The sequence below is a fragment of the Kwoniella newhampshirensis genome, chromosome 7, assembly GCF_039105145.1.
Source record: "Kwoniella newhampshirensis strain CBS 13917 chromosome 7, whole genome shotgun sequence".
NCBI lineage: Eukaryota > Fungi > Basidiomycota > Tremellomycetes > Tremellales > Cryptococcaceae > Kwoniella > Kwoniella newhampshirensis.
This window is the reverse complement of record NC_089961.1, coordinates 1,189,889-1,215,499: the sequence shown is the minus strand read 5'-3', so window position 1 is coordinate 1,215,499 and position 25,611 is coordinate 1,189,889. Positions and strand designations below refer to the sequence as shown.

Sequence of the window (25,611 nt, the reverse complement as noted above, 5' to 3'; positions counted from 1 at the left end):
AACGGAAGGTCTCCCGCATCTGACATTCAAACTCATTGCATATGCATAATGTACAGCTTGACCGAGCGGATGTCATGAGCAATATAGGCTTGTGCTTTGCATTCAGGATCTACTGTAGTGCGCACGCTCTGCTGGCTATGTGATCACTGGCTGATCGTATGAGACTCCTGTATGGAGTACTCTACCCATATGCCTACTCCACCAGCAAACCGTCCAGCACATCGTCCGCGCCCAACTTCTCTCTTGCTCGCCAGAACACCTTCCCTGCATCATCCCCTAAACCCGTCTTGACCAAGATCGCTACTAAACCCTTATACGTCCTCTTCCCCACACCCACCCCTCTTTCTTCCTCCATCTCATCCAACAACTGATACATCTGATGAGTCCTTCTCCTCCCTCCTAACGAGTAAAGAACAGCAGCATAACAAGCTTCGTCAAGATCATGTCCTCCTTCTTGCAGTACTTTCAGGGCGCCAATACCAGCTGCTGGGCCTGCGAATTTCGCGATGTGTCGTAAGAATACCGCATGAGTCGTGGACGTGGGTCGTAAAGATGGTAGGTATTTGGGTATAGAATTGAGATAGAGATGATGATATGCTACTAGCGTTTCATCCGAAGGTTCAGGGAGCATGTGAAGAACCGATGGTATGATTGTGGTCATGATTTGGACGGTAGGATAACATCGCTGTTTCTTCGTACACGAGTTGGAATCGTCGACAAGGACTTTGCTTTGAGGTGGACGAGGCAGACCTGACCAGACGAAATTCTGCTGGAACAATCGCAATGCTTGTTCATGTTGACCTTCCCGTTGCAGATTGATGATTTCGGCATGTAACCATAATCGTTCTTGGATAGTAGGTGTCGTTCGATCCGGAAGAGTGGTTGGTGGTCTTGTGAAACGACTCTTGAACCGAGAGAATAACGAAGGGTACTGACGCCTCACCTCACTATGAGACAGGACACCTGTGAGTGCCGCCAGGCGATTTGGTGTGGGCAGATCGTGTAATGCCGCGCGAATATGACTAGCAAGCGAAGTCGGATCAGAATCGACTACTCCGTCTCGCTCGTGTCCTGATTCAGAGCGGCTATCCAATGTTTCTCGAGCGACTTTGTCGGTGAAATGGTCCCATTCGACCCCGCTGGGAGGACTTTCATATAACGCCCTGGCATCATCGTTCCATCCAGCAACGATGAGCTGTCGAAGATAGGTAGACCACCATTTATTGACTTGTGCCGCTACAAACTCCTGCTGTACGGTCGCTCTTGCCGATGTCGATTCGCTCGATGTGGTAGCTGTGCGATAAGAGGTGATGATCCTGTCTACGGTTTGTCGACTGAGCTGGGGTGGTACAGTAAACGCGAGATGAGGTAGTAATGGCGGCAAAATCGTAGGTAACAGACCTTTCTTAGCGGTCGTTTCAAGGAAAAGGGATAGCAATTCGGGCTGTTCTTGTGATTGATGCAGCACTTGTTCGATGATGGGTGACCAGATAGATTTGAGTCCAGGATGATTCGACGTAGCAGGTCTGTTGGGATATAATTCCAACCATCTCAGAAAAACACCTTGTTTCCCTCTTCTCAAAGCGGATACCGCTGCGTCCAGGTACACATGTCGATGTTGGATATGTATACCGTGCGAACGGAGCTCTTCATATATCCGCAAAGCGTCATCGTACTGTCGAGTGGTGACTAATCGGTAGAGGGGATCACAGAATTTCTGTTTCTTTCTGTGTGTCTGAGAATGGGGGAAGATGGTTGGCCAAGGTATAGGATCCGCATGAAAATGACGAGGTGGGAGCGTGAGCGAAGCAGTGGTGTATTCCGGTGACTCCGGTTCGAGAAAGGTAGAGGCAGAGTCGTGGGGTGATTGTGATTGTGAGAAATGCAGTTGTGTAGTGGTCAGTGGGGATACGGCCCGGGATGGAGTCGTCGAGGAAGTCGCAGTGTCGATGTCCCTCGCCAATGCGACTGTGGATAGTGGTCGAGCAGCCATCGAAGGTGCCTGTTCCATCCAAATGAGACGGAGGACATGCAGGGCGTTACGAGACGAGCTCATGCTGTTTTCTTTGATGCGTGTGGATGAGTTGGAAGAAGATGAAAGGTCGAATTGAACAATGATAAAAAACGGTTTACGTTTGTTGCCGGGCGAAGTCACCAAACCAATTTCATCCTCCTCCTCCATCATCGTCATCTATAATTACTTGTACTACTCTACTTTCTCAATCCTTACACCACTTGTATACGGCTTCAAGTTGCTCCTCCGCCCCGTCACCAGCCATGGCTATGTCAATGGGAGCCGCTCGACGCGGTAAACCCAAAATCGTGAGTATCATCTCTTCATTGATGTCGCCGCTGCCGACATCGCCGAGAGCACGCTGCTAACGAAGAGTCGACGGATTTCATCTGCAGAGACCACCGAAGAAAGTAAGCTCTTTTACTATGCCGTCGTGCTGTCACTTTACATGCGCTGATGTGCAGCCCATTAGATCGGTCCTGACACTTCTATCAAAGATACATGGACAAAGCTATCGAATGCTATTCGCGAGATTCAGAATCATAACGCGTCCAAATTGTCTTTCGAGGAGCACTATCGTTATGCTTACAACATGGTTCTCTTCAAGCGTGAGTCGTCTCAAATGCAGGTTCTCAACCTATCACCTACGAGAGCAGCACTGATGACCTTTCCGCAGACGGCGACCAGCTGTACAACGGAGTGAAGACGTTGGTGGCGGAACATCTGGATAGATTAGCTGAAGAGAAGATCGTGCCCACTTTTCCGAGAAGCGGTGGGACACGCGGAGCAGGGAAGCTGGGAGATGGAGCAGAGGCAGTGGAGAGAGCGATGGAGGGAGATAGATTCTTGAAAGCTGTGAAAGGGGTATGGGACGATCACACGGGAAGTATGCGTAAGCTCAAAGATGTGCTGAAATATATGGTACGCTGCGTTACTCGGACTTCCTCAGCAACCGTGACTGACGGTTCATACAGGACAAAGTGTATACTGCAGCCGCAGGTGTTCCTCCGATATACGAAGTCGGCCTGACCCTCTTCTTGACTAACATCATCCGATCGTCTACACACCCTATCCACACTCACCTCATTTCGACTCTACTCTCACAAGTGCAACTCGAAAGAGACGGCGAGACCATCACTCGGTCGACGGTCAGAGAATGTACCGACATCTTGCTCCGACTGAATGTCTCAGAACGAGAGGGAGGGAAAAATGTATACCTGATGGATTTCGAGCCCGAATTTTTGAGACGAAGTGGAGAGTTTTACAAGTTGGAAGCGGTGGAAATGCTCGAGATGGGTGATGCCGCACAATACCTTCGTAATGTCAGTGAGATGCTTTGTACTCATGGTTGTGAGCTGACAAATCTCTTCAGGTGGAACGACGGCTCGCCGAAGAAGCAGATCGAACCGTTCACTATTTATCCACCCTCACTCACACTCAACTTCAGGATCTCCTTGTCGCCAGTCTCCTCACACCCCATCTTCAAAGCATACTCAGTATGCCCGGGTCGGGTCTCGTCACGATGCTCGATTCGAATCGCATCGGCGATCTAAGACGGTTGTATGTTTTGTTCCTGCGAGTGCCAGATGAAGCTGGGAAAAAGCAACTTCGTGCGGCATTACGAGCGGATATCGAAGAGCGGGGGAAAACTGTCAACGAGGGTATTATCGACCGAGCCGACGCTGCCGGACCCAGTACGATCGGTCAAGACAACGACCAAGGCATGGAGGGGGAAGAGGGTGCCGATCCGAAGGGCAAAGGAAAAGCCAAGGCTACTGGATCAAGTCCTGCGGCTAATGCTCTCAGCGCGGCATTGAGATGGGTTCAAGATGTCTTGGATCTCAAGGACAAGTTTGACAGGATCTTGGAACAGGCCTTTGCAGGGGATATGAACGTCCAAATATCGATCAATGAGGTGAGTGTCCGTGAAGACGTCCGCAATGCAGCTTCGCTGACATTTATCTCAAAAGGCTTTCCAGTCGTTCATCAATGCCAACCAGAGAGCGCCGGAGTATCTGTCGCTCTTCATCGATGAGAATCTCAAGAAAGGGACCAAGGCGGTGAGTGTGGTCGTCATTGGGGAGCAAGGCGATTACTAACAGTTCTTGAACAGAAAACCGAGGATGAAATCGAGGTGGCATTGGAAAAGACCATTATCCTTTTCCGATTCCTGACAGACAAAGACAAGTTTGAGCGTTACTACAAGAACCATCTCGCGAGACGTTTGCTGTATGGGAGGAGTGCGTCTGACGATGCGGAGAGAGGAATGGTCGCAAAGCTCAAAGTCGAGATGTAAGTTGAAGTCGTTGTTCTACCAGTCACATGCTGATCCGTGGTGCGTCAGGGGATTCCAATTCACCCAAAAGCTGGAAGGCATGTTCACAGACATGCGGGTGTCAGCGGAATCGGGCAACTCTTTCAGAAACTATCTGAATCGTCATGGCGTAGGTCAACTCATATTGCCCAGATACACCAGGGCTGACTTTTTGGTGCAGCAAATCCACTTCGACCTGTCCGTCAACGTTCTCACAGCTTCTTACTGGCCTCAACCTATCGTGGCGCCTTCCACCTGCACTTTTGGTGCGCAGCTCCGACCAGCGATGGATACTTTCCAAAGGTATTACGACTCAAGACATAGTGGTCGTCGTCTTACCTGGCAGGGCAACCTTGGAACAGCAGATGTAAAAGTAAAATTCAAGTCGAGAAGTCATGATTTGAACGTTTCAACGCATGCTCTTGTCGTCCTGCTGCTATTCGAGGATGTCAAGGCGGGAGATTCACTGTCGTACCCGGTGAGCATCACCAACCCCTTCCATGTGATGAAAAGGAGGACAGTAGCTCATGTGCATTGTCATCTTGTAGGCCATCAAATCAGCAACAGATATGCCAGATGGGGACCTGATCCGGACACTGCAATCTCTGGCTTGTGCCAAGTTCCGAGTCCTCACCAAGAACCCGAAAGGAAGAGATGTCAACCCCACAGACAAGTTTGAGTTCAATGAAGCTTTCGCGAGTCCCTTGGCCAGGATCAAAATCATGCAAGTGGCTAGTAAAGTGGAGAACACCAAGGAGAGGGAGGAAACGCAGGGTATGGTTGATGAAGAGAGACGACATCAGGTCGAGGTGGGTTCTCATTCGTCTATTCTGGAACCCACTTCTGTCTGTCATCTTACCAACAGACACTGACGTAACTTTCTGTTAAGGCTTGCATCGTGCGAGTCATGAAAGACAGGAAGACGATGTCGCACAACGACTTGATATCAGAAGTAGCACATCAACTGGCCTCGAGATTTAGTCCCTCCATGTCGTTGATCAAGAAGAGGATCGAGGGGTTAATCGATGTGAGTGATGGCTTTGTGAAAGGGCTAGGAATGGTCGCTGACAAGGAGGTGCCGTACAGAGGGAGTATCTGGAACGCACGACAGATATGGGCAGTTATAGGTATTTGGCGTGAGCTTGAGCGAGTGGTTGGCTAAGAGGCACGTGGCGGAAGGAAGAGTAGTGTAGCTCATGAGCTGGGAAGAGAATCGCTCGGAGCTCTTGAGAAGTATGACGACAAACGAGGAATATCAGCATCAGCATTTGTCAACGACTCCGATTTGGTACTGAGATGACTATTGTATGCATTACCTCATCACGCGGCGGGTCTGGCAACTCGTCATGATCTACATGGGTGCGTATTCGTAGCGAGATGGCCTGATATGGCCAGCTGGTCGCATTTGTCATCTGTGATGCTTTTTCGGGTCGGCTTCATGTCACCGTGGGTCTGTAGTCCCGCCTGTTCTCTGTTCTACCATCCTTTCTATCCCTACTCGACATCACCGAACAGACCCCAGTCCAAGATCCTCAAGCTTCCTACCGCTCTCTCAAACCAGCTCTGCACAATCTGTCTTTCCTCTTCTCCCCGTCCTTCTTCCGAACTAAGGTTCACATTAACGCTCAACACCACATCCGCCTTCTTCTTCCTTTCAGATGCAGAATCCTCCAACCATATTCTCCAAAGTGCGACTCCGATCCATACTTTATCAGGCTGGTCGGCTTCGTGGCCCGGTCGAGGCAGACCTGAGGGATTGTGAGAGAATTTGTGGATGATTTGTGTTCCGTATAAGGTGAGAGGGGTGGGTGTGGTCGGTGATGATATTGGGGAAGGTCCCGATGGGATTGGTGAGGGAAGGGACGGGGAGGGGTTGAGGATGGTGGATTGGAGTGATGCATTGTCGTGCGCTATGGAGGAGAAGTGAAATCTGAAATATAAACAAAGACAGAAACAAGGGTACGTCAGTCTTACTTTGCACAAGATAATAGCTTGCATGGACGTCAAGATAGTGGCAAAAAGTAAGACTTGACGGAAGGCTGGGAAGCACTGTGACATGACAGAGCGACGGCAAGCCACTCACTTGATGGCCTCCCACAGATCGGTGCTGGCCGAGCCGTCCTCCACCATCCCCAGCACTTCGAGAACGACAGCCGTGTCGGATGTGGAAGACAGGAAGACCTCTTGGTTGTCTGGGATCTGACGGAGGTCACTGCGCGTGGCGGGAGCGCGAGCGTCAGTACATCCTAGCTAATGGTGGAAGAAAGACGAAGAAGCTGAAGGACTGTGCTGCAGTACGCGGTGCAGACTGCAAAGGAGAGCGTGATGACGGAGTGGGGCAAGCAGTGAATTCCTCCGCTCACCTGGCGTCGAGATACGAGTCGGGCAACTCGAGAGAGATCGCACCTCCGAAGAGAGGTCTGGCTCGCAGTGAAGCCGACATGTTCGAGTCGATCAGTCGCTGTGGACAAGGGCGATTGGGACGATATGACAAGAGCGGTTGGTGTTGATGGCTAGAGATCAAAGGGGTCAAAGGGCGAAAGATGAGATATCCCATTGATTTTATGCGTCGTAGATGACAATCACTGGACCGTTTGAAACAGGCAGGCATGCAGTCACGTGACATGAAACCTCGCTCACAACAATCGTCCAGTGAGTCAGTCACTCACACTGTTCTGGTCTTTCAAGTGATACAACTCGCAGGTGTTCTTCACTTGCGACGTAGCATTCATCATGGCTCAGGCCCCACTCCTCCCGCTCGACCTGCGTATACGTACGATCGAGGCACAGCTGTTTGGCCTCCCCTCATCCTTGACTGATTCGACCCACGTCCAAAGGTCAGAGTCGAAACCGATCAAACCCGCGACGCGTAGATTGAGGGAGATTGAAGGAGCACTGGAGAGACTGGGTGGGAGCAGTGATGGAATCAAACGATTGATCGACGGATGTAAGTATGGGCTCGGTTCATCACTGAGATGCTTGTAGGGTGTGACGATGCTGATATCGGAACGAACCGCTCAGACAATCGGTACTTACCACTTCTCACGCTGCCCACGCTCAACACCCCTCTGCCCGCGCAAGACCAGAATACCGTCGACGATCTCAAAGACCCGCAACCGATCAGGAAAGAAGACTTACTGCCCGACAAGGTCAAGTTGGCCATGGTCTTGGAAGCTGCGAACGAGATTCGTGGTGCAGAAAGAGATCTTCGAGAGATCGAACTCTTGAAAGCAAGGGGAGTAGAAGGTAGTGGGCATCTTGAGCGTGGGTCGGAACTTCCTCTTGTCTGTCTCAGGTTGTCCGTCTGGGCATCTTCGCATCATATGCGAGGTGTGATATCTATCTCCATTGCTTGAAGCTCATACTGATATCTATATGCGACGACTACCGACATAGAGCTCATCCCATTTCGAGGAGAATTGATCGAGGCGATTCGGGAATCTGATCAGAGAGGGAATGAGCTCGACAAGGCGCGGCACGACGTCGCTCGACTTTTATCGCGGTACAGCGAATTCGTAAGTTCACCTTGTCTTCTGCCCCCCTTACTGAGCTGCACGGCTAATCGTCTCCTCATCGCGCAAGTAGTCGGACACGGCTTCGGACCTCTTCATAGATCTGCATCACCAGCTTGAGGCGCTGGAAGAGGGTGTGACGAGATTGGAAAGGAAGAAGAGAAAGGAGATCGCATTGAGGTATTAGTCGAGTTACCGTGTCAAAGTCCAGAGCGATTGCTGTCCTGACTGTGGACAGAAAGAGTCATACCCTGCACTTGTATACCATTGTACTATATATGACCATTGCATCTTATGAAGCAACCGACCTTTGGTGTGTCTCGCGGCACGACTTGCCATTGACGGAAGGGTACATTCGAAGTGTAGTGCATTTCTGCTTGTGCCTTTATCATTACGACCAGATACAACTTTACATGCTATGCAGCTCCGCTATACCTCAGTGATCATCCTCCTCTTCCCCTGGACATCCCCCAGGCTCGTCCATCTCCTCAAACGACCTGTACTTGTACGCGCACCAGAAACAGAACAGGTATTCGTTTCGGAGCTGGTCCACCACGAAGGTGAGGTATGTTGCGGGCTGTAGAAGAACCGCAAACATCAGGATCAAAAATCGTTTCCGCTGAGATTGAATGGCCATGACCGTTGTCAGAGCTAGACTTACATCCATCGCAAGCACTCTCTTGACCCCTGATACCATGTCTTCCCAATTGACACCCTCATAAGTCTCAGTCTCGCCGTCACCAGTCTTCCCCTGTCGCTCCTCCATATCATCATGCTTCCTCTCCGCGCTGATTCCCGTACCAAACCTCACCACCCCGTCCTCATCCTCACTATCGTCTCCACCGTCACCCAAATCTGTCAACATATCCCTTCTGATTTGTTCTCTCATCTTCTCGGCAGCAGACAGATTCTCTTGCTTTCCGTGAGATAGGATAGGATCAGGCGAGAGTGAACGGGGTGGCGAGGGTGAAAGGACTTGGGAAGGGTAGATGAGTCGTAGGAGGGGACGTGGGATGGTGCCCAGTGGATCGGAAGGGAGAACGTGGAGAGGGTGGAACTGTGAGAAGGTAGATCAGCATTAGTACTAGTAAAAGTTCTGTCGTGTTTGATTTAATGTCTCCTTCTCAAGCACGGTGTCCCCGACGTGGCTCTTGCTACAGCCACAATGACTCACCTTGACGCCTTTTTCCACATCAAACTCTCTCAATCTCTCTCTCGCTTTCCAGCCTTTCCTTTCCCTCTCCTTCTCCCCAAACTCTCTTCTCTGCCGCTCCCTAAACCCCTCCGTCTCCTTACCCAGTCTCTCCATCTTCTCCGGGTCCAGAGCGTCAGGATCTCGCCTCGACGAAGGTTGTCTCAAAGGTGGAGGAGAGGGCGGACGAGCTGTGAGACCGGCGCGACCGGACCACATGGATATTCGGATAGGTTCTGTGCGAGGTTGAGCTTTAGGTTGCGTGTCGGTGGAAGAAGATGTTGGGATAAAGCTGGGTTTGGAGCCTGTTTTCAATCTTGATGAAGAAGAAAGTCCGAGACCTCCTCGAGAAGTAGAATCTTCGTCGTCTTCGTCGTCTTCGACCAAGTTGAGTTTTGCTCTTTTCGATGAGGACGGTGGTGAAGGTGATCGTTTCTTCCCCAATCCTTCACCCATTTTCCATCCCATCTTCATCATCATCTCAACAGCCTTATTCCCTCCTCCCGTCGTCATCGTCGTCGTCGTCGCCGCCGCCGCAGAGCTGTTACTTCCCCTACCGTCTCCAGGAACAGCAGCGGTCCCTACCGCTTGTGTCTGAATGCCTTCAAATAGACTGGTTTCGAGCCCCTTCCTCCTCTGGATCTCTTCGAGTTCCTTCAACTTGATCTGGTTCTTGGCCTGACCCGCTCTCATCCCTTTCAGAGCTTGAGCAGAACGACGAGCAGAATAAGACATCTCCTTGGTCTTGGTCGATGAAGATGAGGAAGCAGCGGCGTCTACGAGGAATTTGTCCGACATGAAGTCGTCCTCGGAGTCAGAAGAGGCACCCATCGTGGATGGAGATGGCGATGATCGGAAGAGGTGTGAAAGTGAATGTGGCCGTTGAGCTTTGGTCGAGTAATCAGGTCGTCAATAGCTTTTGATCACGACAACGCGAATCGGTGTTTCGAGAGAGGAGACCAGCCTTTGGTGCCAAGATGGTCGTAGGCAGGCTGCAGATTTTCGAGAAGGACGTCGGACCACCAGCTGCTTCGAGGGCACCGTCGCAGTGCTTTCGCAGCCCACTAGACGTTGTGAAGAGGGAATAATAGTCAGTGTAGTGGAAACTCGAATCAGATGTACGGTTTTGGAGGCTCGTTGAGATCCAGGAGCCCCATTGTGAACACCTCCCTCCACTCGCTCTTCGATCTATTCCACCCGCCTGCGTCTGGGGTGGAAAAGCTCATGTAAATCATCGCATCGCATCACATCATTGTCCATAATCCATACGTAATGCTAGCTAGCTAAGGGGGGATAATCTTTCGTTCTGGTTCATTTTTCGTTCGTGATATATATTTACTGAAACCCCTCCTCACATTCCTGCTACCACACCCACAGTGAAGCCACAAACAGCCCATCTAAGGTTTACTCAACTGTTCTCTTCTGAAGAAGAACGCGTATCCTATAACGATAACGACTTGACAGACGAGACACAACCAGAACTCGTAGTGCGCCAACGGGTTGTGCTTGCCGGTCTGTCCGATATCCCAGATGGCGGGATTGGGGAAAACGTTTCCGGGACCAACCTTGTCTGGTGAAGTTCCTCTGAGATGGTGGATTACACGTCAGCTCCATCGCTTTGAAGCCCCGTTCGAGAGAAGATAACTCACCTCGCAAGCATGACCACACATGAACCAAGCAGTTGAGCACCAGCCAAGGTTGCACAGACGTGTAAACGAGACAGAGTTTGTAGAAGGATCATACCCAATCCACAACCCTGGATCGCGTCCAACACACCGAGCCAGAGCCATAGACAGGTACCGATGTACGGACCCGCGACTCCGCCCCAGGGGATGTAAAGACCCATGCCGGACGTACCCCACCACATCTGACACCATCGAGGACATCCGAGACCAATGGCGAAGACGGGCATGAGCCATGAGTGGATCTTGGAATATCCTGTGATTTCTCTTAGCGGAAGCAACTTTCATAGAATGATATAACCCACGGATGAGAAGGCCCATGAGAAGGCCCCATACACCGACAAAGAAGATGGCGATCATGATCACCACTGCCCATTTGGGGACAGCTGCTGCAGACCACAAGAATTGCCAGCTTCGTCCACTGTGCATCGCTGATTAGTACTGCATTCCAGACTTCTCTCCAGGTAAGCCGACTTACTATGGTCCTGATAACCAGTAATCCCTCAAGATCTCCGAGATCAAGAACCAGATGACCAACTTCCTTCGGAACAATGTCTTGAAGAAGTTGGGCACATAAGGCGGAATCTGTCTGTAGTACTCGGGCACACCCATAAACATGAGGTACGCGAAGAGTCCGGAGATGACAGCAAGGGGCCAAGTGACGTAAAGAATGATTCGCGAAGGAATATACGAGTTCGGATTAGTACCGTTCAAGGTGTAACCCCAGTACCACAGTGCGGATACTAGACAGGCGAGCGAACATGAGCTTTCAATCACCGTCACTAAAGAGGAAACTGCTCACCCCAAATCTGCTGAAGTCCTTGGACAACGCAAGCTCGCATGACCCAGACCTCCGTCGCAGCACCAGCCTCTTCACCGAAATTGAGACCGAAGAAGAGGAAACCAGCAGAGGAAGCGATGGCGTAAAGGTAAGTCGCAACTCGGGTGATAGTCTTGTGCGGAGGCAAGAAGACTCCGTGGAGCGAGGGGAAACCAATGAGCAAGAAGGCCGCACAGAAGCTGCAAGAGCGTCAGACAAAACCCTTTGAATGGTAGCTAGCAACTCACATGACCCAAGGCAATGAAAGACACCAGACCGAAGGCTTCATCCTGAAGAGGGTGTACCAGGCCAGAGTCGAGACAACAAAGATGGAGCAGATAATGTAGAGATCGACCTGAGTCTGAGTGTTGGATCCCCCAAGCAAACTGAGTTGGAAGGAAGTCTGAATGATCATGTCAGCTCGATGCCGGACCGAACTCGTATGGTCAAACTTACAGCTGAAAGTAGTTGACCGAGAGAGATGATAATCGTGTAAAGCGGCCATCCACCAATCTGTCGTCCCATGAAAATCTGCAGTCGGGTCATCTGAGTTTCAGGGGGTCCGGGCTCATCGTACATGTCGCCACCCCCGTAGTGGTGATCGGCGCTATCATCATGACCGTGACCGGACACGGAGTAAGGAGCTAAAGTAGAGTCCCGAGAAGAATCTGGGTCAGGGCGTCAAGCCTGACTGTGTGGACATGGCGGAGGAAACTCACACTCTGGTCGGAAACCTTCAACCATGCTAGGAGCTCGAGAGTTGATGAATGAGTCTCGAGATGATCGGATACTCATAGCTGCATTCGGGGATCAGCAAAGACCACAGTGCATAATGAATCCAAATTACTCACCAGAAATCTTCTCCTTTTTGATTTCTGTGAAGAAAGCCTTTTCGCTCTTGATCAGGAATTTTTCGATACACAGGTCGCCCTTCGAGTTGTCTGCTGAAAGATCCCGTAACTTTTGCACGAAGCTTTGCGCAACTTCACCATCAGAGTCAGTGAATGTCTCCATTGCTTTGTTCAGTGGCGACGCGTCCTTCTCATCGACAATCGAGGAGATTGAGTCGAAAGATGAGACACGAGAGTGAGTAGTGAAAGGGCGTGAAGGCGCGAAGTTTCCGCTGGCATCCATGCTTTGCCTGTTGCTATCAAAGTAGGGATCAGGCGCATTGCGGCCGCCCGTGTTCTTTGCGAATTGCTTGTTTGCCGCTGCCAAGAAGTTGTCGTAGGAAGCAGCAGCAGTCGGGTCTCGAGAAGTAGCTGAACCAACAACAGTCGTGTCGCCGTGGTCTGAACTGCCTTGAGACGACGGTACATCCTCATCATCGTAGCCGTAGAATTTGGGTTTACCTTGTTGCGATCGCCGTTGGTCCTCGTAATAGAGGGGAGAAGCGTTGGGATCCTCGTCATAGAACGATTCGGCGGACTGCCGATTAGCATTCTTATCGAAGCGCTTGTGATAGTTCGCCCCACCGGCACCAAGGAGACCGTTGTTCGATGCGGCCATGGGGGCATTGTGATCGAAATAACCAGGATTGTCTCCGCCAGCCAAGGGGCTGTGGCCAGGCATAGGCGAATTAGGAGCAGTAGAATCAGGAGTGGCAGATCGACCCCATTCACCACGAGCGAGGGATGTGACGCTACCATTGTCGCCCTGAGCGTAGAATCCAGCGGCATTCGAATCGACCAGGTCGTAACCCCAAGCATTCGAGCCAGCCAATTGTCGACTGGTTGATATACTCCTTTTCTGGAAGTCCTCCAATCGTTGACGCCATTCGACGACAGGGAAACGCTGTACTGCGGAACGAGCTCGAAGGATAGCACGTTCTTCGGGAGAGGATTTCAGAGCCAGTTTGATCGTTTTGGTCAACTGTGAAAGCATGTGGACTGTGGCGCTCGACTCAACAGGGAACCACTACACTGTTAGCAAACATCCATCTCAACACAAACTCACCCATCCAGGCATAAGACCAAGACCACCAAGACGAGCTCCGACACCAAGAGCACCCTTTCGACCGAATTCGACAGCGACCAATCCGAAAGGCTCGTCTCGAGATGGAATGAGCGCAAAGTCGGCACCACTGAAAAGGTACGGGGGAAGAGAGGTAAATTCGGGCTTGGAGAAAACACGGTCGGGGTACATTTCCATGAGACGAGCGAGCTTTTCAGCAGCGAATCGACCGTAAAGATCAATGACAGGACCGACACAGATGAGCTGAATCTTCGGTTTCTTCTCGAGTAAGCTCGGCATGACATCCGCGATAAGATCGACGCCCTTTTGTTTCGACCATCGACCGACGAACACGAAGAGATCCGCATTCGGATCTTGCTTGATGCCAGCCCATTCTTGTGCTTGTCGTTTGAACTCTGGTCGCTTAGACTCGGCTTCTTGGTCAACCTCAATCTTGTCCACCGCCAAGGGTTGCTCATCGAGAGCAGCAATATCGGTAGGATCGGGGTTAGGAAGAGAATCGATGTTTCGCAAGGTCCAAAGAGCGGGGTAACGAGCCCATGACCGTTTGCCGTATTTGTCGGATACACCAGCGACACCGACACTCTTCTGGTGGAGGGAGATGAAACTAGCGGCAGCGTGAAGCAAGTTGAACGTGTTACCGAATTGGACGTATTTACTACAGATGTCTTTTGAGATGTTGAAGGCGGCGCAGACCTCCTTCATCTCGTCCTTTGTTCGAAGCGGCCAGAGACCCTGGAACTCAGCGTTGTGAAGGGAAAGGCAAACTGGCACAACTTTAGGCAGCAGGTAGAGAGGAGCAAGGGCACCGTGGTAATCGTTAACATGGTAGATATCGATGATTGGGTTACGTCGAATGGCCTCAGCGATAGCCTGGTTCCAAGTGGAGTAAAAGATAGCGGAACTCAAGTCGTCCATTCGCTGAGGGTAAGGGTCGGATTTGGTTTGTGCTCGGAAGACAGGACTGTCGAGAATGACATACGTGATGTTGTCCACTTGGTGAGTTTCTACCTCAATCAGATATGGTTCGCCAAAGATGATGACCTCGATAGGCTCAGCGTAATCGCCTTGGGGGTATTCGAGATCTTGTACTTTGGGAACGACCCAAATAAGATCGACATCGCTCATCGCTTTACCCATGAGAGTGGACATAACACCGAGACCACCGATCTTGACTTTCAATTTCCAGTCCAAGATCTCGTATTCAAGAGTCGCGATGAGCACCTTTCGCCTCTTGTTCTGGTCCTCGGGCCAGCCAATGATCTTCTCGGGGACCTTAGAATGCTTCTCATTGATCGCGACAACACCCTTCTCGTTCAACTCGCCCTTCTTCTCGCTGTGACCTCCGACGATGGGGAAGTATGATGTCTCCTTGCTGGCCTTCGAAGGCTTGAGACCCCATTTGTTGACCTTGATCGAGTAGAATGAGTATCGGAAGATAGCAGCGGCGGCGAATGCAGTGATGGCGGGAATGACAAGGAGCAACGCGAAGGCGACAGTGGTAACGTTCTCGTGTCCGACAGGCGTAACGCTCCATTCTCCGGTAACATCATCGACGATGACGTTCCAAGCAAGATGAGGGGCCGGAGGGACCGACATGTTGAGATAATTAGCGGATTGTGCATTGGGAGGGAGTCGATCGATTACTCCATCAGCATCGACATCGCCGTAGAAGTAATTGTCGTACGCCCATACGTTTAGCTGGATGTATGACGGCCAGGCTGCAGACAACGGTAACTCCCAAGTGTTATTTGTGGCGAGAGCAAAGCTTGCAGAAGCACCGAGATCGAAACCCCATGTGTTGAATTTACCTCGAGCAAGAAGCTGGGGCCAACGTCGATGACCACCGTGCCAATTAGCGTCGGCGTGCACAAGATGATTAGGTGAACCAGCCAAGGCGCTATAGTATTGTACGGCGACATGATCACCGTCCCACCAAAGGTTCTGGAACATGGTGGCATTGAGTGTGCTGGTGGTCTCGTAGGGCGCCCAACCAGACCAAGACTGCCCAAAATCGGCCGAATACCGGAACATATCGGCGCCAGGAGCCGAATGATTGACGGTGTAGACGCCGTTGGAAACGCTGAGGAGAGTATCACTGAACTGAGCCTCATCAGGGAAGACCATCGGGTTGTCCTGTTTGCCGACGCGGATGAGCAGATGATTCGTCGAGTTGGAGGCGATGTTAACACCATAGGCATTGGCACTGTTGATCGTGATCTCATAGATACCGTCCGGGGCGTTCTGAATTTGGCCAGTCCATCGCCAACGCGAGGGGGCGATACTAGGGATTGATGGAACCTCGGGGTTGTTCACAACACCACAAGTGCCTTGACTAAGTTGCGGGTTTCCAGAAGCACCGATGATGGATGATGTCAATTGCAAGGCACCCTGAACACTGTTACAATCCATCTCAGTGTCGAATTCGAAATAGATGTCGACATCCGTTGTCTCGCCAGTGGAAATTACTCGTGCGTCGTGGCTAGGGTAGAATTTGGTCAGAGATGGCGGTTGCTGAATCCACTGGTTTTGAGGAACTAGAGCCTTGAACTCAAAGGGAGATAAGTCGATACTACCCAGACAGCCTCTCCAAGGTGCCGCGTTGTCGTCGTTGAACGAACTGAGAGAGTCTTCCAAGGTGTAGGTCTCGTACGGATACAGCAGGTTTCGCACCGTAGTACCAGACACGAATGGTGAAGAGATCCAGCTGGGACCCTTACAGTCAAAAGTGTAAGTTGTGGTTCTGTTCTCGTTGGTGTAGATTAGCCAGACCGGTTGACTAGTGACACCATCGGTGTTGAAGCCAAACCTGTTTCCCTGGACAGTTTGAGAAGTCAAGGGAGAACGGGTAACAGACCACATGCCCAGCTCAGTCTGAGTCATGTTGGAACCAGGTAGTTGGATGAAGTGCGTCCAATTTCCGAGCTGAGTAAGTCCAAACCCATCCTGGAGCGACGGGAATCTAGTTCGGAGGTACATCATATTCCTAATGCCTCTGAACGGCTCGGCAGTAGGGTCGAAGTGATCCAGAGCGTTCCACGGATCATCACAACCGGTCAACACTTTGTCGTAGGGCATGTTGTAGTATTGACTCGAACCGAGTCGATAACATCCATGACGCCTCCAGGCCTGACTTGAGACCATCGTTTGACGACCGTAAAGATAGTTGCTAGCGCCGTTATCGAGAAGATAGAATGCTTGCTCTTCACCGTACCAACCGAGAGGCATACCAGGCATAAGCAAGGTGGTAATGAACTGACCCAGCTGCTGTCGCTCCGTTCCGTTGGAAAGACCGGGCCATCGGAAGACATCCTGGTTACCGGTACCGTACATGTGTCGAGGGTCGAACTCGTTGGTCTGAGAGTTCAGGAACTCGTTGGAAGATACCATTTCGTTCCATGCGGTGATGAAGTTGACGTCGACATCATAAGCAACCTGAAGATTTCCGTCCATACCAAGGAAACGACAGAGGGATCGGTAGATCGAGTAGTGGAAAGCGGCTGAATCTAGACCGGACATTCCTTCTTCTCGAAGGAAATACTGGCTTTCATCCTGTGTGAGGTTGATGGCGGAATTGAAATCTGGTGGTGTCAGGGAGGGAGTTCGTCCTCGACCGATGTATAGAGCACCAAAAGTATCACCACCAGTGATCTCGCCTGGAATGAAGAAGTTGTTCTTGTTGAATTGTCTGGCACATGTACGTGTCGCATTCGCCCACTTGGCCATGAAGTCAACAGTGACCTGTGTGGCTTTGTCGATACGAATACCGTCGATATCCAACGCCTCGATCGACAAACAACTGAACTTCTCAAGCTTCTGGGCGGTTTCGGGCCGCCATTCTCTTAGACGATCTTGTACGGAAGCGAATTTTGCCAACTGTCTTTGCCAATCCGGGCTGTGATAGTAGGGCAGTCAGCGGTGTACCGCAGTAATTCGAGAGATGGTATGGGGTTTCAATCTGTGAAGCCGGGACTGAGAACTCACAAGACACCGAAAGCCTCAATATCACCGTACTGATCAAAGTCACTAGCGTAACATCCAACCTTTCCGGGATCATAGATTGTACCGTCGTCCAGCCAGAAAGTGGGGTAGGTACATGAGTCATTATACGTGTTGGTGAAATTGAAGTCAGGGTACTTTTGGAAACCCCACGGCGCGTAGTCCGGAAGTTTCCATTCGGCGACGTGTTCGTCCATAGAGAAAGGTGTCGAGACATTGAGATAGCTGAAGGGACACACAGCATTAGCGATCAAGAAGATGTGATCTTCTTGAGTGGGGACAGGAAACGTACTTTTCGAAACCGATCAAATCTCCCATGGTACCGACAGTGAAATCGAGGATGATGTACATATTTCTCCGATGTAGCTCATCGATGAAGGCTACCCATTCATCCAAAGTACCGTAATGGGGATCAAGAAGAGTGAAATCGATAGCAGAGTAACCTATACCCTACACGTCAGCACACCAGCTGGAACCACCGACTCTCATCTAACCCACCATCAGATTGCCAGGGCATGTTGACGAAGTTGGTACCGGCGATATAAATAGCCCTGTAGCCCATCGCTTGAAGGTAATCCAGACCTCTGGCATCCATCAGTCCGGCGGCGTCACCTCCTGCCCTCAATTGCGTCTCCTGCCCATCATACTCGTATTTCAGACCATAGAAATCGTTGTTATCTGGTTTTCCGTCGATCCATCTGTCGGCGAGGAGGGTATAAGTGGGAAGAGACTACAAGGATTTGATCAGCGGAATGATTCACGCTAGCCGAACAATAGAGGTTGACGTACCCGCCAATTGTCTGGTGATGGATGATAATTGGTGTTGTTCCGAACGGTGGTATACTCGAGTACACCTGTTGCATCTGAAAGGAGGGTCAGCACCCGCATTCGGTGGCCGATGTTTGAGTGGCCACCGCTTACCCTTGTTTTTGTTTATGTTCCAAGGATCTAATGTCTCATTGTATACGTGACCGACCACCGAAAGTGAAGTCGCGAGAAGGGTGAAGAGAAGTGTTAAGGCAGTCAAGCCCGCAGGCCGTGATTGTGACGCCCTCATGATGAGTAATGGTGGAGAGGATGGTGGCGACGGGGAAGATGATTCAAGAAAGAGATATAGCGAAAAGATCGGTCCAAATAATGGCAAGGGCGATGCCCCCGCGAGGCGAAAAGGTGAGGGACCGCCCGGTGGCCCTAAGGTCTGTGGTCGTGTGGACGAGAGCCTGTGTCGTGACAGCGGCGAACGAGATTCAGATGTCGTGATAGCGGTGGTCTACACAGCTGATACTACACTGACTTGACCAAAGTGATGAAGGGCAAATGAACACTGATACGAATATGAATATGATCTGGGAGTGGAAAAGAAGGCGATGGGATGTAATTGAGAGAAAAGTGTGTATGGCTACTGTCTCGTCTGGCGGAACAAGAAAGTCAAAGCGGTGGGTGTGTGCTACTTTTAACGGAGAGTTGCGATTCCAGAATGTGGCGGAGTAACAAAAGGACACGCAAAAATCGTAATGACAATACAAAAAGGGGAATACGAAAATACCCAACAAACGGGGGGGTGTACAAATGATAATTAGTAGTCACAAGTGGTACTGAGAGAGACGCGCGTAGACAACAAAGAACGCATTTTCCCTATCAATATTCCCTTAATTCCGACCTGACCCTGACAAACGAATCCCATTTCACCCAACACGCGTCACTTTTTACAGCATCCTCCCACAAAAGCTTTCTCTCTCCCCTTCCCAACCAACAAGCAAGCTCCTCCTAGCGCGTCTTGGGGACATGCATGAGCGTTCGACAATCGGCGGGGCTGGCACTTCAGAAAAGGACAGAGCATACCCAGGCAATTATAGAAAATTCAAAAGGGAAAAAAGCGCACAGTGGAAAGAACCTTCTTGCATTGGGTCATCAGCAGCGAGGCGGTGCTGTGCGGTGCTCCGATCAAAAAAAGAGAGATGGATATGCGTCTTTTTGATAAGTTGAGGACATGCATCATCCGAATGCGCCACGCAAATGTGCTCGATCTCTTGGATCATTGCCAGCGGTGCCTTCGCTACGAGTCCGAGGTGGATGAGACACAGACGCGGCGACCTCACTCGCACTCCAAAACTGATGATGTACTTCCTTCCTTGTCGGATCATGTCTCTAAGTTTCTCGTATCGCTCAGGACGTGCTTTACTTGTTTATGCACTCGAGGGTCTGAATCATTGACCACTCCTTTTGTTCGAATCCAAAGATAGCACGTCGTCGTGGGCTGTCATTCAGAATAAAACCTGTTCGGCGTTTTACTCAGAGTGGCACTTATCTGCGAGTCCGGGAGCCCCACTTATGCCTCCATCTTCCACATCTCATGACCGGTACGCAGACACCTTGTGAATGTCTATATACACACCTTCAAGCTGCGGAAGCATCCTAACCCAAACTCAACCAGTTACGATGTTTACCAGCACATTGAGACAATAGTAGCGTCCCTTCGGTTACGAAATGGTGTCCTCCGATTATCTCTCTGACACACCGGCTCGCCTGTCTTCCTCTCTTCGAGGGCGATGGGTGCTCGACCTGCCTGCACCTGATAGTCCGATATACATTCGTCGCTACGAGACGATCTCCGAATCCTCAAAGATCCTACAAGACCATCCGTCCGATCCACTTGAGGCTACATGGCGAAATCTCAACGAGACTGGAGACTTGAATGTCAGCACCATTGGCAAAGCACTAAGTTCACCTTGTGCCATTGTGACGAGTCAGCCTTCACGACAGCTCTGGGTCTTCTCGACCGAGGAAGATGTTGCAGATGTATGGGATCATCTCCAAGGTGGGCGGAGGACGTCCTAGGATGAAAAAGACTCACACTGATCGTTGTTGCAGAGCTATCACCGAGGTTAACTCCCTTGATAGCGTCTGCACTGGTATCGTGCTCGGAACACGGACACAATCTTGCCTGCTTGTCCCGAAATGCAAAATGCCAAGTGTTTATCAATTCCACAGAGGGATCTCATAGGAACTGGGATCTCTTCACGGCCGCGCTGGTGGAGAAGCTGGCATGGAAGAATGGAAACCGTGTCTTCATGGTACCATCTACTTTGACGGAGTGAGCCGTTTCTCTCCACCCCTCGCCGTATTGACCGCTAAACGTTCTCACAGTCATCAGATCCCTATTAATGCCACCTTGCGTCCGCTGTCGTCCACCAAGCTATTTCTCACAGTGCAGCCGAACTCCTTTCGTAGACAGAGATACCTCGCACCCGATCTTTGTCTATGTACACTTCAAATTCTCGGACTCCCTGCTGTGCTTCTTGGACCGGCGAATTTCACAGCAGCTCAGGAGGCCCGTCTTTCCTCATCTTTCGACCAGACTCTAGGATCTGCCTGGAAAGACGGTCGGATCGAAGCTCGCACACGCTCTTCTCTGGTTGACCGGCCCTATTCAGATTGGTCAATATTCTGGGTCCCCCTATTACAGATCGAAACACCTCCTTCCCCGAAAACCGCTGGTAAACAGACAGCTCGTCAAATCGTCGAGAAATGGCAACGATGCCAAGGAGTGGTGACAGTCTGGCCCTCACATCTATCGGAGCGTTCGGATGATTCGGCCTCGGCCCCCACTCGTCAGGTGGATATTCGAACTGGTATCTTGAGTCATTTGAACGCCTCCGATCTGATGGCAATAGCCACGGATGTGTTTGGTTTCCTGGCGAACTACCGAGAACCAGACCTGATAGACCTTGAGGGAGAAGAAGGGGAACTGGACAAGGAGGAAGACGAAGATCAAACGATGGATGGAAAATCAGCATTTGACTTAGGAACGATCCATGAAGATATGGATGGAAGCAACGTACATCAGGCGGGGACCAGGTCGTCACCCGAATCGCGATCCGATATAGACGACCTCTTCTCGGCGGGATCAAACTCCCCAGGACAACCGGAGATGCTTGATCAAGTGCCCCTGTCGTTCTTGGAGGAAGAGCACACACCCGCAGGCATACAATTGGACGTGGTTGAGTTCCTAGGCAAGATGGAGTCGGAAGATCAATCTGAGCGAAAAATAGCCCAGAGAGGGAGTACGGAAGAAGGGCCTGAATCGCGGAACCTCGATCTGACTAATCTCATTACTGAAGACGATTTTGCCTTCTTCGATTCGCCGACGGATGAGGTGGACCGGAACAATGGGTTGGATTTAGACATGGGCATGGAGGTAGATAGACCCTTGATCACGGATGACCCTCCAATTGCGGTTCAGCAAGAGGACAGCGAGTCCACCTCTGCCAAAAATATTAATCACGCTGTCGTTGAAGAGCACTCAGCGACAGGGTTAATCCACAAGCAATCAGCTTTGTCGACCGTTTCGCGGACTGCCCAAGTGCATGAACGGCACAGCGAGGCCTCAATCCTGTCTTCACCAGACATACCTAGTCCTGCGGCTCAGACTTCACCTCAAACGGTGTCGATCAAAGCACCAATTAGTCTTGACCTCATTCCGACCTCCTTCGCCGCCGTGCCTCTGCCATTTTCCACCGGTCCGACGACTTTCCTCTATTCACCCCCTTCACCGGCCCCGACTCTCGAATCTCTGAGCATGCGGCTGCAGCCCCTGCCCAAGATGAAGAGCCTCGATAAGCCTTCTTATCCGCTCGCATGGGAAGAAGATTACGATGTCTCCGATCTCGAAGACGAAGAGGGTTACACAGGACCTCCCACTCCTGAATCAGAGTACGATCCGTATACCAGTAGTTCTGGCAAGAGCACACCGGTTGGCGCTAAAAACACTACAAGCCAGGCAGGGGATGAAGAGGTTGTCGAGTTCTGTTCGATAAGATGTGTTTCGGCCACAGAGTGGATACGTCTGCTTCAGGGCGCCAAAGAGGGACTGGAAGATTTGCAGAGAGAGTGGAATCTCTCATGGGTTCAAACGTCCCCAGGATCGAACGGTACCGGAGTCGGAGCATTACCTCCTTCGCCTGCGGAGACCCCTCGGCCCACGAAGACCGTGGATAAGGACGGTGCTCTAGCACAGATGGATTGCGAGCGATTTGCCAGGGAGGTTGTTGGGAATAAGGCTTTGAGGGACATGTTGGGAGTCAACGCAGACGGCGACGAAACGATAATCACAACACAGAGAGGCGTCAAGGAATTGATAGATGGGGGGGCAACTCTGTCCGATCTTGATAGTGGTAAGTGAAATTCGTACAAACGCCCGTCTCGTCACTGTTGGGCCTCACTTACGATAATTGTGCCGCATGATTGAAATCACAATTCTACTTTACAGATACGATGATCCGGACGCTTACACAACCTCACATCCACACCGGATTCGCCAACGACATCATGAGGCTGTCGATTTCGTCATTGAACTACTGGTCAGAGTTAGGTTTGCAACCTGCTGGAGGAAAGAAGGACGTTGAGGCGGTGTTGATCGGCGAAGCCGGCACCGGCATGTTCGAGATCGGTAGAAGCTTTATGAGAGAGCTGGGTAGTAATTATGAGGTGAGTACTTCCGAGATTTACCTGTGAGGAGAGCGTGCTGTGTAGCGCATCGAGAGAGCGAAGTGGACACGGAAGGAGCCTCATCGTTAGGGCTGATTACCTTGCACAGGCGCGAGGTTTTGGGAGTCACCACACGTCCCGTATGGGCTCAGCAATTGATGGAGTTGTCACCGTTCCATTGGAGGCGTATCCCGAGGCAGTCTGTAAGTAATAGAACCTCGGTCTCCGTCGCTCCTTGTTGACCGTTCAATTAGTGAACCTCGTCAACACTTCGTCCCAAGGCAACGTTGTCATCTACGTCTTGGTTCCTTCTCTCGGCTCTATCTCCCGGACAATCATGCGAGATTTATTCGCCAATCACTTGTTGCTTCCTGATCGAGTCATCATCCACCTTCTTACTCCTTCTTCACTCTCATCGGTCAACTATTCTCAGTTGAACCTGAACGTCTACGATCGTATACCAAGACCCATACATCCGATCTCAATACGCGGGCATCCCCTTGACGATGTGACAGAACAAAATCTGCCCCATATGGCTTTTACCCTCGCTAAAAGGGAAGAAGACGTCAAACCTGAGTTCTTGATGACTTGGCCTCTTCGGTCGTACGACGTGATGAACCGATGGAAAATGGTACATGCCACGTATGCAGTCAATGAGGAGCTGGGAGTGATGGTCGGCTTCATGATGGATTCTGGCGCCGAGGCTTGGGATATGAAGGTTTGGAGAACGGCAATAGATGTCACGATACAAGAAAGAGTGGGAATCCTGTGGGATTGGGCCAAGAGGATGGCGGGGGAATGGGTAGTCGAGTGGAGGATGAGTATGTGCAAAGTCGGTCTGATGAGCCATGATGAACTGCAAGGTGGGTTCGAATATTCCGTATCCAAGCCCTGGCGCGAGCGCCACATGACAGTGAAGCTGATAGGTGTATCCTTCTCTCCACACGTAGCGTGGCGGAATCTGCTCGGTAAAAAGGCACCGCCCGTGACATTGCTCATGACCGAAAGTCTTCCGTCCCCGTCCCTGACCGACAAAAGGATTCCACGTCCAAGACACGTTGCGAATATCACCCCTGCGATCCTTACCGATCCCGGGACTCGTCTCATCGACGCCACATTATCTGGACAGATGACGACAATGTCCGATATCAGATTACCAGTCGATGTGTCCGTCACGTCTGGGTCCTCAGGAATGTCACAGGCAAGGTCGACGATGTATCCCCCGTCCATTTTTTTCCTGACATTATCGAGTTCTGTCTCTGACGGATTTTTTACTGTGCCTTTCCATATCCTTTATCATAAATCGCCTCTTGGAGGAGATGATTCAGAAGAGGATCAAGGAATGGGCAAGGCCCAAAACGAGATCGGAGAAGATTACTATAGACTCTCGACGATCATCAATAAACGATGGGAGATTGAGAGAGGTTTACAAGGTTGTGCGAGTATTGGGTTGGAGGGCTTGGAAAAGTGGGTGAAGATCTGGGCACAGCGAGGTGAGGGAGTCGCCAAGTGATCTTTCATTCGTAGATCTTTCTTCATCTTTGGCTCATTAGAGGCATCGGTTTCGAATGTTGTGACTAAATATCCGAAGCAAGTGTAGTTTATCGAGCCACGTTATCCATCCAGTTCTCGATTACCTGCCTTCGTTGATCATCAGTCATTCCAATGGGGGGCACCCTTTCGTGGCAATTGGGTCCATCGTTGCTCTGCTTCCTGTCGATGATGATCAAGCAAAGGATGTGATGGTCAGATGTCTTAGGTGAACAACGTTAGTGACAGGTATGAAGACCACAGTCGCGACGGAGTACAGGACGATGACGAACGGTGTTGAGCAGTATGCCCTGTAAGTATTGAGTTGAGGATGGGATCCCCGATCGCTGAGGAGCATCGAGCTGCCGGGATGATGCGATCTCGGAGATCGATAGTGCATGCAGGTACGAGGTGAGGGTCAGAACCAAAACTCTACAAGAAGCCTCTGGATCTCACTGACAGTATAGCTCTGACATCTCGAGACATACACTCCTCGAGGATTAATATCAAATACTTTTGGATCAGAAGTGGTGGGTCTCACTCGACGTTATGTACCATAACAGCAAGCGGTCATGAGGGTATCCGATGATCATCATACTGTAGATGCAATCAGTATTCCCGTTTCAGAACACTACTGGGTGGCAAAAGCGCCACCCCCATCATCTGTTGTCCCCCTGTGCCAAAAAGCGAGTAAACAAAAGATGTGTTTTTAATCCCTGAATCGCGTATCATTTTTTATTTGAAAGATGGGGAATAACAATAAGTTTATCATTTCACGTGCGTGTGTGTGACTGCCGCGCTCTGGTAGTGTGACTGTCTTTACTTTTCATACGGGCTCCGATTTCTATAAACATTCCACCATTTAAACCCACCACCAAAGTCACTTCTCATCATTGCATGCCACAACATCTACATCCACCCATTTGACCGTTCATCCCATCCCATCCTACCCAGTCTCCCATTCACCCATCAAATGATCACGAGCAGCAGCTACAACATACGACGGAAGGAGTGATACATCTCAAGCTACCCGTCGATCGATCGGACGCGATCAAAGGAAGAGGAAGGAGGGAGGGAGGACGACGCG

At 50.8% G+C, this 25,611-nt stretch overlaps 7 protein-coding genes across 7 annotated transcripts; 3 read left to right on the top strand and 4 right to left on the bottom strand.

The window, feature by feature from the left end:
• Nucleotides 1-193: 193 nt before the first annotated feature.
• IAR55_004153 (uncharacterized protein) lies at nt 194-2,056 on the bottom strand (the record flags this gene model as incomplete). The annotated part of the gene is made up of 1 exon (XM_066947254.1): nt 194-2,056. One exon carries the CDS (start codon nt 2,054-2,056, stop codon nt 194-196), a length of 1,863 nt encoding a protein of 620 aa, XP_066802633.1.
• Nucleotides 2,057-2,277: 221 nt separating this feature from the next.
• Nucleotides 2,278-5,468, top strand: IAR55_004152 (uncharacterized protein; the record flags this gene model as incomplete). Its single annotated transcript, XM_066947253.1, has 13 exons — nt 2,278-2,322; nt 2,410-2,424; nt 2,487-2,622; nt 2,691-2,935; nt 2,989-3,336; nt 3,387-3,929; nt 3,985-4,074; nt 4,128-4,306; nt 4,359-4,458; nt 4,510-4,806; nt 4,877-5,137; nt 5,218-5,355; nt 5,415-5,468. 13 exons carry the CDS (start codon nt 2,278-2,280, stop codon nt 5,466-5,468), a joined length of 2,451 nt encoding a protein of 816 aa, XP_066802632.1.
• A 354-nt stretch (nt 5,469-5,822) lies between these two features.
• IAR55_004151 (uncharacterized protein) lies at nt 5,823-6,771 on the bottom strand (the record flags this gene model as incomplete). Its single annotated transcript, XM_066947252.1, has 3 exons — nt 5,823-6,258; nt 6,412-6,540; nt 6,692-6,771. The coding sequence occupies 3 exons, from the start codon at nt 6,769-6,771 to the stop codon at nt 5,823-5,825; spliced, it is 645 nt and encodes a 214-aa protein (XP_066802631.1).
• A 290-nt stretch (nt 6,772-7,061) lies between these two features.
• Nucleotides 7,062-8,027, top strand: IAR55_004150 (uncharacterized protein; the record flags this gene model as incomplete). Its single annotated transcript, XM_066947251.1, has 4 exons — nt 7,062-7,275; nt 7,350-7,592; nt 7,725-7,843; nt 7,914-8,027. 4 exons carry the CDS (start codon nt 7,062-7,064, stop codon nt 8,025-8,027), a joined length of 690 nt encoding a protein of 229 aa, XP_066802630.1.
• A 249-nt stretch (nt 8,028-8,276) lies between these two features.
• IAR55_004149 (uncharacterized protein) lies at nt 8,277-9,863 on the bottom strand (the record flags this gene model as incomplete). Its single annotated transcript, XM_066947250.1, has 3 exons — nt 8,277-8,417; nt 8,502-8,897; nt 9,015-9,863. The coding sequence occupies 3 exons, from the start codon at nt 9,861-9,863 to the stop codon at nt 8,277-8,279; spliced, it is 1,386 nt and encodes a 461-aa protein (XP_066802629.1).
• A 566-nt stretch (nt 9,864-10,429) lies between these two features.
• Nucleotides 10,430-18,564, bottom strand: IAR55_004148 (uncharacterized protein; the record flags this gene model as incomplete). Its single annotated transcript, XM_066947249.1, has 15 exons — nt 10,430-10,616; nt 10,682-10,970; nt 11,020-11,135; nt 11,193-11,457; nt 11,517-11,734; nt 11,783-11,937; nt 11,991-12,178; nt 12,254-12,331; nt 12,386-13,406; nt 13,491-17,403; nt 17,493-17,732; nt 17,800-17,950; nt 18,006-18,237; nt 18,297-18,370; nt 18,429-18,564. The coding sequence occupies 15 exons, from the start codon at nt 18,562-18,564 to the stop codon at nt 10,430-10,432; spliced, it is 7,263 nt and encodes a 2,420-aa protein (XP_066802628.1).
• A 1,430-nt stretch (nt 18,565-19,994) lies between these two features.
• Nucleotides 19,995-24,507, top strand: IAR55_004147 (uncharacterized protein; the record flags this gene model as incomplete). The annotated part of the gene is made up of 7 exons (XM_066947248.1): nt 19,995-20,325; nt 20,379-20,601; nt 20,655-22,681; nt 22,777-22,994; nt 23,104-23,197; nt 23,249-23,857; nt 23,945-24,507. 7 exons carry the CDS (start codon nt 19,995-19,997, stop codon nt 24,505-24,507), a joined length of 4,065 nt encoding a protein of 1,354 aa, XP_066802627.1.
• Nucleotides 24,508-25,611: the final 1,104 nt, after the last annotated feature.